This window comes from Phanerochaete carnosa (assembly GCF_000300595.1).
Source record: "Phanerochaete carnosa HHB-10118-sp unplaced genomic scaffold PHACAscaffold_5, whole genome shotgun sequence".
NCBI classification, from domain to species: domain Eukaryota; kingdom Fungi; phylum Basidiomycota; class Agaricomycetes; order Polyporales; family Phanerochaetaceae; genus Phanerochaete; species Phanerochaete carnosa.
This window is the reverse complement of record NW_006767632.1, coordinates 3,891,156-3,908,734: the sequence shown is the minus strand read 5'-3', so window position 1 is coordinate 3,908,734 and position 17,579 is coordinate 3,891,156. Positions and strand designations below refer to the sequence as shown.

At 54.6% G+C, this 17,579-nt stretch overlaps 6 protein-coding genes across 6 annotated transcripts; 3 read left to right on the top strand and 3 right to left on the bottom strand.

Moving 5' to 3' along the window:
* Nucleotides 1-551: 551 nt before the first annotated feature.
* On the top strand, nt 552-1,136 carry PHACADRAFT_184886 (uncharacterized protein). Its single transcript, XM_007396446.1, has one exon. The coding sequence runs from the start codon at nt 604-606 to the stop codon at nt 1,111-1,113; it is 510 nt and encodes a 169-aa protein (XP_007396508.1). The 5' UTR covers nt 552-603; the 3' UTR covers nt 1,114-1,136.
* A 3,439-nt stretch (nt 1,137-4,575) lies between these two features.
* Nucleotides 4,576-6,655, top strand: PHACADRAFT_209692 (uncharacterized protein; the record flags this gene model as incomplete). Its single annotated transcript, XM_007396445.1, has 3 exons — nt 4,576-5,017; nt 5,077-5,166; nt 5,222-6,655. Exons 1-3 carry the CDS (start codon nt 4,628-4,630, stop codon nt 6,653-6,655), a joined length of 1,914 nt encoding a protein of 637 aa, XP_007396507.1. The 5' UTR covers nt 4,576-4,627.
* Nucleotides 6,656-7,468: 813 nt separating this feature from the next.
* PHACADRAFT_257318 (uncharacterized protein) lies at nt 7,469-8,944 on the bottom strand. The gene has a single exon (XM_007396444.1). It carries the CDS (start codon nt 8,860-8,862, stop codon nt 8,209-8,211), a length of 654 nt encoding a protein of 217 aa, XP_007396506.1. The 5' UTR covers nt 8,863-8,944; the 3' UTR covers nt 7,469-8,208.
* Nucleotides 8,945-9,409: 465 nt separating this feature from the next.
* On the bottom strand, nt 9,410-9,963 carry PHACADRAFT_257317 (uncharacterized protein). Its single transcript, XM_007396443.1, has one exon. The coding sequence runs from the start codon at nt 9,811-9,813 to the stop codon at nt 9,505-9,507; it is 309 nt and encodes a 102-aa protein (XP_007396505.1). The 5' UTR covers nt 9,814-9,963; the 3' UTR covers nt 9,410-9,504.
* A 1,539-nt stretch (nt 9,964-11,502) lies between these two features.
* On the top strand, nt 11,503-12,761 carry PHACADRAFT_257316 (uncharacterized protein; the record flags this gene model as incomplete). The annotated part of the gene is made up of 3 exons (XM_007396442.1): nt 11,503-12,008; nt 12,083-12,583; nt 12,747-12,761. Exons 1-3 carry the CDS (start codon nt 11,652-11,654, stop codon nt 12,759-12,761), a joined length of 873 nt encoding a protein of 290 aa, XP_007396504.1. The 5' UTR covers nt 11,503-11,651.
* Nucleotides 12,762-13,228: 467 nt separating this feature from the next.
* PHACADRAFT_209689 (uncharacterized protein) lies at nt 13,229-16,568 on the bottom strand. Its single transcript, XM_007396441.1, has 3 exons — nt 15,623-16,568; nt 15,481-15,567; nt 13,229-15,419 (listed from the first exon to the last, which is right to left on the bottom strand). Exons 1-3 carry the CDS (start codon nt 16,001-16,003, stop codon nt 14,322-14,324), a joined length of 1,566 nt encoding a protein of 521 aa, XP_007396503.1. The 5' UTR covers nt 16,004-16,568; the 3' UTR covers nt 13,229-14,321.
* Between the last annotated feature and the right edge of the window lie 1,011 nt (nt 16,569-17,579).

Genomic DNA, 17,579 nt, shown 5'->3' with positions numbered 1-17,579 from the left:
ACGCGCGCCCGATCTCGTGCCCCGTCTGTCTGCGACGAGCATCCGCAACCGCTGCCAGTCCGACGCGTTCACGAAGGCGCTGCTCGTCGTGCAGCTACTTTACTTCTGCATCTCCTGCGCCTCGCGCAATCGCTCCCGCTGAGCCTCCTCGAGGTCTCGACGGTGGCACACGCCGTGTGCGCCGTCGCGACGTACGCAGTCTGGTGGCAGAAGCCGGCCGTTCAGTATCGCAGAGCCGACCGTCGTCACGGGTGCGGGCGTTGACGAGGTCACGGCGTACCTGCTCGTCACGACCCGGTGGACGACGTTCCGCTACGCGGGCCGCCTGCAATTGTCGTCCGCCAGCGAGGTATCGTCCCTCGAAGTTTTGCCTGCGACGAGCGATGCCACTGACTGTCACGACACTCTTCCAATGCCGCCCACAGAGGACGACCAAGGGCGCACCAGCAAGGCGCCGAAAACGCCTCCGGAAGGGTACACTTTCCGTGTTCGTTTAGAGGCAGATCAACAACAATCGCAACCCGCGCACATCGGCAGGTTCTCCGAAGGCAGCAACGACCCAACGCGCCGTTTGCCACGCGCTGGGCACGCGCCGCGCGATTTATGGCACGCATGGGAAACGCTAGCACAACCCCCGAAGAGACCCTCTTGTCTCAGCACGGCGGCCTGCAGGAGTCGATGTTCGGCGTCGACGCGCCGCTGTACTGGACGCTCGTCCCCGGGGCTATCGCGGCCGTCTACGGGCTTGTCCACGTCGCCGCGTGGGACACAGCGTTCCCGAACGCCGTAGAACGCACGCTCTGGCGCGTTACATCGCTCGCCATGGTCGCGTGCGGCATCTTACCGTCCATCGTACTGGAATTCCTGAACGATCTCCTGACCCAGCCCGAAAGTATGCATGCCATCTTTCGGGTCTACTGCTGGTACATGTCCAAGGAGAAGGGCGTCACGTTTCTGCGGTATATTTCCTATGTGGACCTCTACGCTAGCCTCGCGTTGTATCCGGTGTTGACAGCCTGTTTGCTTGTAGAAAGTGTGAAGCAGGTGTTCTACCTTCCAGCTGGCGCGTTCGAGCTTCCCGACTCCTCTGTCTATGTCCCCCATCTCTCTTGAACTCCCTGACACGGTATATTATAGTCAGTGGTTTCTGTAGTGGACTGGTTTGCGTTCCACATGACCGGTCAGGAATCATATCGAGATCAAGGAACGGCGGCGAGAAAACAAAGTAAACTGCAGCTAGACTAAGCACATGTCATTTTCTTCTCTTCTGAGTCCTCTCTCCCTTTCTCAGATCATTTCCTGACTCACCGGCGAATGGCGTGCAGTTCAGTTGACATTCAGCGTGGTTGCTGGACGGCTGGACGCCCGAGGCATTCACTGCGGCAGTGCGGGCTCGCAAGCTTCTGAGACCGGCTGAGCAGCGTCGTCGCGGCGAGGCTCGCCGCCGCCGCCGGGGGCGGTAGGGGCAGCGAGGGCTAGGGCGTGTTTGTGAGCGCGCTCTGCGCACTGTTCTTGCCGGAGACGAGGGGCGGGGAGATGTTGTAAGTGCGGGAGGCGTTTGTGGCGAGGTTGTATGTGTATCTATAGAACTGTGCGCTTCAATTGTAGAGGTTCAGAACGGTATGGCTAGATTGCTAGTGTACGATAGCGTAATTACGTAATGGCTCACGAAGCGATGTCTCTTTGTGCCTTCGTCTTGGAGCGTATGCGACAGGCGCCGGGAGGGAACTCGAACTGAAATACATCTTGCCTGTGTTTCGCAGCCATTGACGATTGGTTTTCGCACTGGAAGCGGGCCCTGAAATTGAAAGTACAGTTATCCACCGCTCCTTGAAACAGCCAAATTCTCCATGCCCATTGACGGCGTTCCACTTTGTGTATTGAGCCAGAACTTCGTATAACTTATACCGCACATCTCTCACATACTCTAGAATATTTTGGAGACCAACAGTGGAGAAATCTGTGAAGGGGAGGGATCCCGCACTTTTGATGGCAATCGCCCCTACCACCACTCGTTGAAACACCCTTTTCTGGCTTGATGAGTAACCGCTTTAGGCAACTTTACCTGACGAAGCGCCCGATCCCGTCCCACGCACCAAGGGCCGGCAGTTCGGTTGGACAACATACGACATCTCTACCCTTGCTAACGGGTATAGTGTATTCAGAGATGCACTTACAAGCGTCAGTGGAGCTGCCGAAAGGTTTAACTCACGGCTTTAATTTTGAGAAGGCCATCAATGTGCCATCAACATGGAAAAACATACTTTTCCAGCTCTACGGCATGAAATACATGTTCCCTCATGTTCTAGCGTCACTCTGCAAGAGTTCCAGAAAGAATACGTCTACCATGATTTTTCTGCCAATTTAAGTCACCCTGAAAGCTTTGAACTGCGCGCTGTTTCAAGGAGTGGTGGTGTTTCAAGGAGCGGTGGATAACTGTACATGTTGCTAGAAAAGAGGGGAAATGTCGAAAACGGCAGAAATTACAAGCGCTCGTTACACAGGGCCCCCGCGGACAGCATCCTGGGCACTATCTGCGGGATTTTGATAATCGTGTGACCCAGATTCCGATTGCAGCAGAATCTGAGCGCTCCTGTCCAAAATCCGTTCGATTTTTGTCTGATTACACTTTTGGCTCTGCTGTAATCACTATCAGCCGGATTTGGTATATCTCGCAATCCGATTCTTAGTTGAAAGCTTTTCCGCATGGTACGAAGCGGGATACACCCGTGTGAGGCCAGAGGAGCACAGAGGTACATTGAAGGCCTATGGGCAAGTTCCCTCTAGTAACCTGTTCCTCGCTTCTCTAGTTGCCCCTGCCACCTCGCATCTACCGCCTTCCGAGCTGTCTCCTAGTACAAGTGAGGGCCTATACTGCACCAGGGCGGCCCGTACTGTGATGCAATATGTGTCGGCCGCCCTGCCGAGCATGCCGGAGCAGCAGCATCCGTCGTACCTGCATCGGACGACAAAGATGTTGATCCAGGCAGTGCGTTATTTTCCCCGCTCGTAGGACAGATCTTGTATCACTGACATTACCGGCTTGTGATCGCCATGACAGATGGCGGGAGACGGTTATAGCCGCAGATGAAGTCAGGCATAGTCATAGTTTTTCTGGTCATCACAGCACATCTGATGACGATACGAATCATGATGACATTATGAAGATCAGCAGGACGATACTCATGATCCCGACGATGCTTTCCTGCAGACCTGCGCCCCTGTCCACTGTGTGGCGCTGAGCAGACAGACGGCGAGACCTCTCAGCAGCATTATTTGTTCCACATCATATATACACTTGGGACCGCTACATATATCTTTGATATCTGGCGCAGAAGCCTTCTGCACGTCGCGTCCCACTGTGCGAATCTGCGGTGGGCGGTGGGCGCTTGATCCCACCTGAGGCCTGAGACCCGGAGCGAGATTGCTGTCAGGTCAAAATCCGGCTGTTGTGAGACAACAATCGAACGGATTTTGGACCTCAGCTATCTGGACGTTGATCTGCGGGCAATCCCCTGGAAACCTGGTACACGCAATCTCCCGGGGCCCTGTGTATATATCGTGTGAATCGCGTCGCCGTCCAAGCCCTCGCCTTGTCCACACATGCACATGAGCCACAGTCTGCTGGTCAACGCAAAAAGGACCAAGGCGCCGCACATTCGTCCATCCGCAAAAGCCACCGGCACGCCCATCCGCAAAAGCCACGTCCACCGTCCTCTGTACGCCCGTCCAAGTCGCGGATGTGCAGGACGCCAAGGCCACATGTAAGTGTGATGGCCCACAGAGACGCGAAGCCCAGTGTGCAAGAAGCGAGTGTCTCGCTGCTGCTGCTGTACGTCGCCCAAAAGAATCGCGCTCAAGAAGTTGGTCAGATGAAGGGAAGCTAACAGAAATATGGGTGATATCCGGCTGTCGACAGGTGCAGGTCAGTGGTAAATTGTCTGGCGTCTCAGGCTGTGGTGGGCCGAAAACCGAGGTCAATGTCAAGCTCGGCTTTGCCCCCTCTGGTGGTGGTGGGCACAGCTGTATTCGTCTGCGAACGGGATGTACACGTTGGATCGTGCACGACTCCATTCCAGCGTCAGCAAGATGCAAGACGTGGCCCGAGGTTGCTCCGAATGTTTTGCGGCAACCTATACGGGCAGAATTTGCAGCTTAGCGATGGCCGACGCATCTACTGAACCGCTCGAAAGGCTGCAAGGTAATGTGCACGTTCTTTCCCTCTGTTGGACCAATGCAGCTTACCTGTTTTGCACGTAGCCGAATGAAGAGCGTGGCGGCGAAGATCGCTCGGCGGATCGGCCTTTTCTGCCCGTAGCGGTTGCGCACCTCAGACACAAGAACGGCTTAATCATGACGCAACCATTCTCTCACTTCTTAAAGGATTCACTACAAGGATCGCCCTCTCTCATAGAATCCCCTGGTGTTCCGCAGTTGTCCCGCAGGGCACTGTGGAATGCACACGCTACCGAATGCACCATTCTTCCGCTGTCCTAGGAAAGGGTCTCTGGACCATCACCTGTCTAGATAATCGGACAGAGGTGGGTAATAAACACTCGCTGCGTCGCATCACCCGCTGTGCTCTTCAGAATCCCTACCATTCCAGTCTAGCTAAACCAATCTGATCATGGCAGGCGTTTTCTCCTTATTTTCTAGAGATAACTCGACCGCTTTGCCGGCCTCTGCATCCTGGCACGCCGATCCTGCTGTGCGTGGCACCTGGGGCATTGTCTCGGCATGCCTGTCAACACTCGTAATATGCGTCTGGAACGCTGTCCACATCGACATTCCCCTCCGACCGCGTAGGTGGGAGTTTGTCGACAAGCTGCCCTGGCTCGCCGTCGGCCTGCTGGCGCCAGATTACTTGCTGTATGTGGCATGCTGCCAGCTGTACCACGCAAAAAAATTATCTGCCGCTGGAAAGGTGTACCTGATAAGTTCCGAACAGCACAATAAACGGCCGACGTGCTTTCGTCGTTTCTTCCGCTGGGCTGGAAGCCCGCTCTCAAGGCAACTGGTGTGTTCTCCATTGCCTAGTACTTCTGTCGCAAGTTGTGTTGATTATACTTACCCCAGAGCACTAGCACGTCCACTAGAGTATCACCAGAAGTGTTAGATGCAGAAGGAGGAGAGCAGGAGAGACATGGTATGGAAGATATCGGCACTGTGAGCTACTCTAGTACACGCGCATGACGTCGCATATTCTGACTCAAGTCGGCAGGTCGAGTTGGCAGAGCTGGAACTCAAGCCTTCAGGCACGCCACCAGCAGAAGCAAAAGAGGCGCCACCAGCACCCGAAGCCAACGGTTCTTCTGTAAAGAAACGAGAGCATAAGTGGACCCTTGTGCACAGCTTCTACGCGTCTATGGGCGGATTCGTCGTAGATGTTGACACATCCATCGCTCCAACCCTAGCTCCAACGTCCCAGCTCTTCCCAAATCGGCTCCAATCAGGTCGAGCCCGCTACATCCTCACCGCACGAGGTGTCTACTTCCTCATGCATCATACACCAGAGCTCGTGCCCGATCTGTCCGAGTCGAGCATTCTCAACCGATGCCGATCCGATGCTCTCGCGAAGGCCCTCCTCGTCGCGCAGCTGCTCTACTTCTGCATCTCCTGCGCACTACGCCTCGGTCAATCGCTCTCAGTAAGCCTTCTCGAGGTCACGACTTTTGCGCATGCTGTGTGCGCCGTCGCGACGTACGCGGTGTGGTGGAAGAAGCCGTTTAGCGTCGCAGAGCCGACCGTTATCACCTGCGAGACCCAGGGTGCCGAGGAAATTATTGCGTACCTGCTGATGGCGAGCAAGTGGACGACGGCTCGATGCGCGGGTCTCTGGCAGTCATCGTCACCCGGCGAGCTATTTTTCCTTATGGTGCGGCCTGCAGCTGGCGATGCCGACAGCGGCAACAACCCTTCTGCAGTACCGCCGGCGGAGGTCATAGCCAGCCACGGGCTTAGTCACGAAGCACCGGCAGCAGCGCCTTCAGAAAAGGCCACCCGCGTGGGCGAGTACATATTCCTTGCCCGCCCAGATCCAAACCAACGTCAACCGTCGTCTTCTGGGAAAGTAGTCAGCAGGCTGTGGAGACCTCTGGGTGGCAAAGCGATGAGTCGCCCGAGTGTCAACATCGCACGCTGGACGCTAGCGGCGCGTGCTATGACACGCATGGGGAACGCCGGCGCACTCCCTAGAGCTGCTCTCCTCTCGCAGCATGGGGGTCTCGGAGAGTCGGTATTCGGCAGCGACGGACCTGCCTACTGGTGGCTTGTCCCTGGATCCATCGCCGCTGTTTACGGGCTCATTCATGTGGCGGCTTGGAACGCGTCGTTTCCAACAGTGCTTGAAGGCTTGCTTTGGCGTACTGCATCGTTTTATGCGCTTGCGCTGGGATTTGCCCCTTCTGTAGTGTTGCAAACACTGCAAACGATTTCCAATGTCGCTTCACGCCCTATGCGGTCTGTTTCATTGACTCGGAGAAGGTTTTTTCTCATCATGAGGCTGATTTCCTATGCGAATCTCTACTTGCTGATTGTGACTTATCCGATTTTCACCACTTATCTGCTTTTGGAAAGCGTTAGACAGATTCTCTACCTTCCAGCCGACGCATTCAAGCTTCCTGACTTCTCCGTTTATGTTCCTCATTTCTTTTGAATTGCCACCCTTTTAATCTGTGGTCTAACGTCAATAATTTGTTTGGAACGGACCAGCTTCCAAGGCACAAAAATACAACATTACATGACAGTGTATGAATTTCAGACACAGAGAGTACAAATTATGCGTTTCACTTGTTGCTCACAGCCCCCCCCCCCCCCTTTTTATTATTATTATTATTATTATTAGCATGTGGCAAGACGATGACAGCCAGTTACACGACAGGCGTACATGTTTGGTATGAGAAGTTCTAGCGAACACGGCCGCGACGACGACCCAGAAGAAAAAATTATACGCTTATTGCAAGGTAGAATCTACGGGGACACTTGTTCGGTTTTTGAGCTCAATAGAGCGCAAGTATTTTGGGCCATATTCAGCGTCCGATACCGAAGATTAATCATAGGAATTGAAAGGTATACCATGAAGAACGTGGTGGCAACACGTGGTATCTCCTGTCGGCTAGTTGCCTTGAAGAACATACGCGAAGGGCTTCCGATTCCGGACAGCTCCAAGGACGGTCCGAATTGCACGTCGGAGGCCTGTCCTTCGCGATACATCAGGCTTGTGGGACAGTCGCCGGTAAATCCGTAATCTGCACCAAGTTTGAGGAGCCAATGGAGTAAAAGTGCAGAGGGTAGGCGAGGACGTAGCTCTCGCTAATCTAGCACCTTAGGTGCAGATCACGAATGCGAGGAGCAGGACGGAGAGGTGATTGTTTTCTAGAATGACAGGCATGTCAGTTTTACGTGTTCATGCTAGCCGCATCCCTTTCTCGTTGCCGTTCGGCGTTTCTTGATTTCGATGCTATTCTTAATTGATCATAGGTTATAAACCAGTCCGCTATATAAAAATGACAGACTACGATATATGATACTAGAGAGTTCAAGGCAGATGAAGCACATGGATAGAGAAGTCGGGAAGCTTGAATGCGTCAGCTGGAAGGTAGAAAACTTGTCTTACGCTCTCTACAAGCAAAAGAGCCATACATATCGAATACAGTATAATCGTGCCGAAGAGCTCCGTATGGGACAGATATATCAGAGGTGCGAAGTTGAAATGGGGCATGTGCCGGAAGTAACGCTTGAGAATAGCATGCACGATATCGGGCTGCGCCAGGAGCTTGTTCCAGATGTACAGCGACATGGGTGGGGCAATGCCACACATGATCGCAACGAGCGACGCAACGCGCCAGAGCGTGCGTTCTGCGACGGTCGGGAACGCTATGTTCCACGCAGCAATGTGGACGATCCCATAGACCAAAACGATAGACCCGGGGACAAGGACCCAGTACAGCGGCGCGTCGATGCCAAGCACCGACTCCTGCAGGCCGCCGTGCTGAGACAGAAGGGTCACTTCGGGTGGCGTTTCAGCACTTCCCATGTGCGCCATGACTCGCGCGGCGCGCTCCCAACGCGTGACAGTGGCGTGCGGACGGCGCGTTGGGTCGCTGCTGCCCTCTGAGGACAGGCTGACGCGCGCATAATGTTGGTCTGTGTCTGGACAGACCTGGAAATTGTATTCCTCGACACAGCAGGCGACTTGGCCTGGAAGGACTACAGACTCTTCGCAAGTATGTCCTCAATCATCTTCAACAGAAGGCAATACCGAAGGGGATGATCGCCACTGCTTGCGGGCATCGCGCCGGTCCTGGGGAAAACGTCGAGGGACGAAAGTTCGCTGGGGGACGACAACTGCACGAGGCCCGCATACCGAAACGTCGTCCAGCGACTTGCCATAAGCAGATACGCAGCGAATTCTTCGATGCCCTCGCCGGTGATGACGGTAGGTTCTGCGACGTTGAACGGCTTCTTCCACCAGACGGCGTACGTCGCGACGGCGCACACAGCGTGTACGAATGTCGAGATCTCGAGTAAGCTCAGTGGGAGCGCCTGCGCAAGGCGCAGGGCGCATGAGATGCAGAAGTAGAGCAGCTGCACGACGAGTAGCGCCTTAGTGAGCGCGTCAGACTGGCAACGATTGCGGATGCTTATCGCGGATAGGTCGGGCACGAGTTCGGGTGCGTGCTTCATGAGAAAGCAGACGCCCTGTGCGGTGAGGATGAAGCGAGTCCGGTATGAACTAGACTGAGGTGCCGGAGCTGCGGCTGGAATTAGGGATGTGTCGACTTCCAAGACAAATCCGCCCATGGCTGCATAGAAGCTGTGTACGAGTGTCCACTCGTGCTTTCGCTTGTCAGATTGGAGCATCGGGAATTCCTCTTCTATCTTCTCCAGCGAAATGCTCGGAAGTTTTCGTTCCACCAGTGGCACCTGCCAACTCGGTTCAGGAAAGGCAGATGCACAGATGCACGACAGACACTACGCACATTCTCAATGTAGTCCTAGAACGTTCCCATCAGCAATGATAGCGGTAAGGGCAGGCAACATGGAGCTCACCAGCAGACTCGTTAAACATAACCCAAACTCGCGCGTAAGACCACGAGAGGACGATCATCGTTCAATGTAGGGCTTAGAGCCCGTGAGCAATGACAGCCGTAAGGGCAGGTGAAACGGAACTGACCAGCAGCCATGACCATCGTGGCTCAGTTTCGCGCATGTAATCACGTGCAAATTGTCTGAGGCGGAGCTTGAAGTTCGTCAGTAACGGTAGCCGTAAGGGCAAGTATCGGCAAGCCAAGTGAAACTTGCCGGCAGCGTTGAGAAGCATGACTCAATCTGGCAGATAGAATCGCGCGTCCATCGTTTGACGTGAGGCTTGGAGCTCATAAGCAATGGTGTCCGTAAGAGCGGGTGAAGCAGAACTTACCGGCAGCCTTGATAGCCATAATCCGATCCTGCGGATAGACTCGCGAGAATATGTTCGTCGTCTGATGTGTGACTTGGAGCTCATCAGACACTCGGATTCAGCAGCAGAAATCTGCCTTGCACGGTACAGTTGGCAGCATGCGACGTATAGCAGGAAGTCAGGCGCAAGCAGCCCGACGACGAGCCAGGGCAACTTGTTGACAACTCCCAACTCCGCGACCGGATGGGGATGTCGATGTGAACGGCGTTCCAGGCGCATATGACGAGCGTCGCGAGGCACGTCGAGATGATGCCCCAGGTTCCACGTACAGCAGGATCTGCGTGCCAGGATGCAGCGGTTGGCGACACAGTTGAATTGGGCTGGAAAAGTGGGGGGTAAGTATCTGTAATCATGGCACGTGTACCCGACTCGAGCCGAGATGTTGAAGACGGACGTTAGTGGTGGATAAAAAAGTTCTGCAGAGTATCAGAGGAAGATATATATGGCTCGGAGGACCCCATCAGCAGAGTTAAGCATTCCTATTTGCACCTCTAGAGGTACGTATAAGCACTCTAGATGCGCTAGGCACCCCACTGTTATGTAAGAATGGCAACACCGCACCTATTCGTGCTTATCCGGCTTAGCGGCCTAGCGATCCTACGACCCTACGCCGCGCAAGCCTAGAATATCATGGTCATGGCTGTGCCCTGTCACGGCCCCAAGTGCGCCAGTGTCCTTGAGATCTTCATTACCGTCGAAGCTATACTGTGCCTGACAGCGGATGCCTGGCCTTGGCTACAGGTGCGGGTGCGCAAAACCAGGCATTACCTACACTTTTACCCGCCCTCGGCTGACGGACGAGCCTGCTGAATATGAAGTGAGAGGCAGGAGGAGTGCTTGAATACCCGATCGCGAGAGACTCCCCAGGCAGTCCTTATCCAATCAGCGGAATCGGTCGACGACGCAAATTTCGGCGCTCATGAATTACCGTCAATAGACGCCCATTGGCGCCCGTCAATGGTTAAGTTACTTATGCACGAGCAGTACGCTAGCTCCCACAAGAGGTCTATCCAATGACCAGTCGCGCTACAGATGAAAAGTAATCCAACAGCGTCTTGGCTGATGCACACCTGCTGAATGCCTATGGCATTCTGCTTGAGTGATCGCTCTGGCGTATGTACCAGGACGAGGGGGAGGAGGGCAGTATATCGCTAGTGTAGTTCCAACAAGAACTAGAGGACTAAGAAACAGCAGGAGGTCAAGCTTTACGTGAGTACAGCTGAAGTGCTCTGTGTGTCCCATTGGACTTCATCATTTCGCCTATACTTACCCCAAAGCATCAGCACGCCCACTGATACATCACCAGATATGTTAGAAGCAGAAGGAGAGCCATCAGCAAAAAATCAGTCGTAGATCAGAGAAGGGTTACCAGGTAAGCGCCTAGCAGTCTGGTGGACGCTGGCAGTGCAAGGCCAGGCGAAACTAGGCTGGTATTCTCTGGTATTGCATTGCAACCTCAGGCCTCAGCCCAGACCGGTATTTCGATGCAATTTTGTTCCCATCATGATGTCGTTAGACATGACATGACCTGCTTACCCAGATCTCGGTGGTGATATGACGTCACTCCCAAGAGAGGGCCTGACCTTCGCCTCTCTTCGCCTCTATGTCGACTATTCAGAGACAAGTCCAAGGTTTGTTTGACTTCCCTACACGGGGCTAATTTTATACTATTTTGCGCGGATAGAGGTACAAAAACACATTCAGTTTGTTTCGTAAATACACTTAAGCTATTTTCCTATGGGGATGTTATTGTTTTAGTGGTATGAAAAGATACACTGCTTTTACACCTTTTGAGGTATCAGGAGAGCCGAAATATTCTCAGGGCGAAATCATCATCATTTCTTTCTCCACATTTTCCCCAAAAAGGTTCCTTCCAGGTGAGACAAAAAGAGCAAACTTATTTTGTGGTTCCTGTCTCCACAAAATATGAGGTAGAAAAGCTGGACTTTTATCAGGGAAACTTGTATGGAAAAAACTGGTATTGTTTTCAGACATAAGATTGGTCACCCACTCATGGCCTATTGCCCCCTTCTCATCGTCTGCTGTGCGCCCACTCATCGCCTCGCGCATTGATGGCCACTTGCTAGGAGATCGCCCGCACATCACCCACTCATTGCCCACTCATTGCCCACTCATTGCTCACTCATCGCCAAAACAATGGTGGTCACTTACCAGTAAATCGCCACTTACAATGCATGACCACTTAAACAAGCAACTAATCACCTCGCGAACAATTAATCACGTCGTCTCCACTCCCAACGCCGGTGCACTCGCGCGAGAGCACCACAGACTTGCAGACGGACGTGACAAGCGTCGCGTCGTTGCGGCGCGTGCCCGCCAGCGCGGCGTCGATGCTCCGGATGCGGCCGCACGCGCCGTCATCGTCTCGCCTACTGTTCACCAGGCCTACACGACTTGCCGTCCCTCTACCAACACGCCGCTCTCGGTCTCGTTCAACTCAATATCTCCCCGCATGCAGATATCTTCCTTATTCCCGCACGATGCGTCTCCGTCGTCTCCATCCCCCCGCTTGCGGTCCCTACCTCTCGTCTCCAACTAACACCCTCCGCAAACCACATCATCACCTCCGAAGACCTACAACGGCTCCGCGCGCTCACGAAGCCTCTTCCACCTGCGCTCCCCAGTCCGTCCTCCTCCTCGCCCGACCGCGCCGAGGCGTACACCTTCATCCACCCCTCCCTCAACATCTACTTCGCCGACCTTTTATCTGCCGCGCGGCACCATCCGCTGCTCGACGGCAGGCTGCTCACGCTGCGCGCGCACTGTGACGCCACGGCGCTCGTGCGCACGTACCGCGTGCTCTGTGGGTGCAGCCTCGGCGCGGAGCTCATCGCGAGCGTCGCCGCCGCCGCGCCCAGCGAGGACACGAGCGAGGACGACGACGAGCTCCGCACCGCTCACGCAAACGTGCACTTGTGGAACGACGACGGCGGCGACGGCGAGGACGCGTGGCTCGGCGCCGAGATCCACGCGGGCCACCGCAAGATGGGGAGCGTGCGCAGCGTCGAGGTACACGTCAAGGGACCTGACGTCGACGCCGGGGCCGATCATGCCTCCCCTGGTCGCGCACACGACGGGCCGCCACGCGCCGCGCACGGCGGCGTTCGCGAGCCACGACAGCTTCGCGCCGAGCAGCCTCATGGCACCGCTGCCGTCGGCGCCCGAGGTGTGGGACGTGAGCGAGATCGACGCCGAGCGGGTCTTCCCCCGCGCGGGTTGTCCGCTTGCATTGCCCAACCCGCTCGCGTTCGCGGGCGCTGTTCAGGCGACCGGCAGGTAGATCAGTGGGCGACCAGTGGACGACCAGTGGACGACCAGTGAACGTGTCAGCGGGCGCACACAGCGACGCCAAAAAATAGTCAATGTATTTGTATTACAGTTCTTTTGCGACAAAAGTCAGCTCTCCTATTTGAGCAAATAGATAGTAGATGCATACTTCTTTTTGTACCTATCCCAATAGAAAATATATCTATTATTCTATATATGGATAGCCCAGCAGTATTTGTACCTCTTTTTGCTGCAAGCAGAACAGCCTTTTGCAACAGGATTCACCAAAAAAAGGTGTCTTGGTTTGGCTCCTATTTCCAGGTTTTACCTATCGTATGTTTTTACCAGAAAGTGTTCGGTCTTTTTGGCTTCTATTCTCATAACGATTTTCGTGCCCCTTTCAGCTGAAAATATTAACTAATTAGCCCCGTGCTAAACTCATTTTTGATGTCTTTCCTTTTATATCTTGATTCATATAGAGGGCACTTGTCGCTCCGTGCCTCTTACTTCCTCACCACCATGTCTCGTGTCTCATCAAATGGATATCTCCCCCCTCTCCCTTTCCCCAGCCTCTGTACCGCCGTCGTCTCCGCCACCGCCACATCACATACACAGTGTCCGCAAACTGCTCGATGCCGTTCTGGGACCTGAGACCTGATTGCGGGCGCCTGCATCTGTACGGCCTCGACATGTGCGTTCACGGACAACTTACGATCGATCGAGGTGCGTCTCTTCTTTCTTCTGCATCATGTGTAGTTTCCTGCTGCTGATGGCACACTTTTTTTGTGTGCGTTCCAGGACAGCCAAACGGTGGGAACCTCATGGGCTACGGCACAGGCAGCGGCTCGCTTTTGTCGGCGGATCCGCACCTGCCGTTCAACGGCCAGAGCGCCGCGCCAGTGGTACTCGGGACGCTCGTCGCAGACAGTGTATGTTCAATGTGCCGCTGAGGCGGCAGGAGGAGCATGGTATGGACTACTTTGGCACTGTGGGCTGCTCCAGCACACGTGCGTGACTCTGCATACTTCAACTCAGATTGGCAGGTCGCGTTCAATTGGCAGAGCCGCCAGAGGCAATGCGCCGCAGGTCGATGTCATAGCATGCTGCCGCCGACGTCTTGATCATTTCAATCTAACTTGTAGACAGAGCAGGCGGCTGCGCCGGTGGAAGAGCGATCGTATCTGAGCTTTGATGGACATGAATATCTTGTCTAAGAAAGCTGTCGAGCACGCTGGGTCTGATCCATGGCCCATCAGACGGATAACCACGTTGAAGGCTGGGCCTCGAGTGCCGAGGCTTGGTCCGCCTACGAAGAGTTCCACTTGAGCGGAGGTCAGCTAACCGTCGTCGTTTCCTGATTCATGACACAAGGGATGAACGTGCCCCTCGTAATCTAGAGTCTGCGGTCGCTTCGTAGTCGGTGTCGCAATTCCAGTCGGACTGCGTTCAGTAACAACAGGGATAAATAACGCCTACTCGTAATGACAGGAATAAACTGTAAGGTTCTTTACTACATTGTGGGAACCCTAAAATAAAAACCCTTCCAATAAGTAGAATGCTAGCAGATACAAAACTAATGAGAGGAGTGGATAGAGAAGCTGGGAAGCTTGAATGCATCACCGGGGAGGTAGAAAACCTGTCTGACACTTTCTACGAGTAGATAAAATGTAAGTACCGGATACAATGCAATGCAGATCAAGAGTTGCATGCAAACAGCTATCCTAATGAGGCGCCAGAAAGCATTCGGAAGCTGGAGAGTCTGAATAAACCGCGCAGCGTTGAATATGGGGCTAGTCGCTGGGGACAAGATATACAGCAGAGAAGAAGGAGCAATACCGAGCAAGAGCGCGTAGGCCGACGCAATGCGCCATAGATAGCCTTCTTCGGGCGTGGGGAATGTCGTGTTCCACGCTGCCAAGTGGATGAGTCCGTAGACAGCAGCAATAAACCCGGTGACAGCGAGCCAGTATGGAGGCCCATCGGTGACGAAAACCGACTCTTGCAGGCCCCCGTACTGCGAGAGGAGGGTGGCTTCGGGCGACGTGCCGGCATCCCTCATAAATGCCGTGACCTGCGAGAGACCCGCATATCGAACGGTCCTCCCCCTGCTCACTCTGAGCAAATCCTCGAATATTGCATCTGCATCCGCGCCAGCGATGACTGTCGGCTCCGCGATGTCGAAGGGTTTATTCCACCAGATGGCATACGTCGTGACGGCGCATATAGCGTGCGCGAGGGTTGACACCTCGAACAGGCTCAGGGGGAGAGACCGTAAGAGACGCAGGGCGCAGGAGACGCAGAAATGGAATAGCTTCAATACGAGCAGCGCCTTCGCGAATGCGTTGGATCGGCAGCGATTGAGGATGCTCGCCTTGGATAAGTCGGGGATGAGCCCTGGTGCATGCTCCATCAGATAGCAGACGCCCTGTGCGGTGATAACGAAACGGATCCGGCCCGACTGGGAGTGGGGCGTCGGGGTTACGGATGAAACGAGGGATGGGTCGACATCCAGGACGAATCCGCCCATAGCAGCATAGAAGCTGTGAACGGCGGTCCACTCGTGCTCTCGTTCCCTCACAGAAGGACCGCCGGTTGAGAGCATCGGGAATACCTCTTCTGCCTCTTCCAGCGGCGCTTCAGGGAGGTTTAACCCTAGCTCTGCCAGCGAAACCTGCCAATCTGAGTTAGAAAAGAAAAAAAAATAGAAATAGGGCATTAGCGATATAACTCACTGGGCTGTAATTGTTTGTAGCAAGCCTCTCCTGCCTTGCTTCTTCTGCTAACGCACTTGGTGACGCCTCAGCTGATGTGTCAAAGCCCTGAGGTATCCCCTTCAGCAACGGCAGCCGCAAGGGCAGGTGGAGCAGAACATACCAGTCGCCCAAAGACACATGCTCTAAATTTGTGGACGAAGCTGCGGGAGCGCACCCATGGTCCGATATGGGTCTTGCCACTCTTCAGGTACTCGGCTTCAGCGACAGAAATCTGCCGCGAGAGGTGTAGCTGACAGCATGCAGCGTAAAGCAGATAGTCGGGCGCAAGCAGTCCAACGACGAGCCAGGGTAGCTTGTTGATGAACTCCCACCTGCGTGGTCGGAGAGAAATGTCAGTGTGGACAGCGTTCCACGCGCATATCAAAAGCATCGAGAGGCAGGTCCAGATAAGGTCCCAGGTGCCGCGCACGGCAGGATCGGCGTGCCAGGATACATTGGTCGGCGACGCGGTCAGATTGTCTTTGGTGAAAATGTCTGTCATGGCTAGACGTTAGTACCCGACTTGGGTGAGGATATAGGAGGGAGAGGCGTTGGAAGGAGAGGCGTTGAGTAGGAAAACGCTAGATGTAGAGACGTTGGGTATGAAGGGGTTAGAGGCAAAGAAGTGGGGGAGCATTGACGATCTAGACGATGCCAGTAAACGACGGACTGGAACGACGAATACATCGCTGCTCACATGTGGTGGTCAGCTTTGATACGAGCTTGAACGTGGACATGGCGGTGCGACTTCATGCGCCAGTGACCGCCAGATCCTCATTGTCGTCGGGCGTAAACGAGGCTTGGCAGCACCTCGCTGTGACCGCAGGCGTGTGTCGCACAACGTTACACCCTGCACGTAGACATGCGGCGGCTCGAGCGTGCTACACACCAAGCTTCACATTTCCCTGTCCCAGAGAGTTGAAGCATGCACAACACGTGCATTTGCGGTGTCTACAGGATATCCAGCAGATGGCGGTGTTGTGAGATGGGTTAGTGGTGACCTCGAGGCACCACATCCCGAAGCAAGGCGACCTCGAGGAGGACCCCGCCAAAGGCCCAATGCAGCTCTGCGGGTTTTGGTCTGCCCGACACTGGCCCAGATTGTGGACTTGACAGACCTTTGGATGTAATCCAGTCACTCGGGCAGATCACGGCTTGGGTGTGTCGAACGCGCTCGGCATGCTCAATCACTGGTGTATTGCGCGGTATTCGATGCGCTACCCATCCCGATCGGGGTAACAAGGTGACCGAGGTACCGACCTCTCAGGCGCCTAGCGGAGATTAGACATTGCATAACGCACGCCCGAGCTGCGTGCCTGCACGCAAGGCGCGATGCTATGCCACGAAGAAACGGCAGATACAGCCACGGCCATATCTGGAGCTGCGTCGCACAAGCTAACCACCACACCTTGCGCAGTGATGTGCGTACTATGCTGTCTCATATTGTCGTACACCCACCCCTCCAATAGCCCCAACCCCCCAGTGTTAGCGCCAAAAGTCTCTACCTCCAACGTCTCCACCTTCAATAACGCCCTCGTCCAAGTCGAGCACGTATGGCCACGGCACGCGCCTTACTCGTAGGCATACAGTACAACTCGACCGCATCGCCAACCTCCGCATCATGGCACGCCGATCCGGCTGTCCGCGGCACCTGGGGCATCATCTCAGCATGCCTCTTCACTCTCGCCATATGCGCTCGGAATGCCGTCCACACCGACATCCCTCCTCGATCGTGCAAGTGGAAATTCGTCGACAAGCTTCCCTGGCTCATCGTTGGGTTGTTTGCTCCCGACTATCTGTTATATGTGGCAATCTGCCAATTATACCGCGCAAAGCAGATTTCTACAGCAGAAGTCAAGTGCCTGAAGAGTCGTACCGGACGGTGGACGCGCGCTTGCGGCTTTGTCCGCCGAATTGGAACACGCATCTCAGGACGACTAGTATGTTCCGCTTCGCCTGCCGTTATGGCCGCTGTTGCTAATGGAAAAGCTCCAGAGTGCCGACACATCGATTGAATCATCATCAGGTGCATTAAGTAGAGAAAACGTCAATATCGTGAGTTATGTCAGTTATACCTC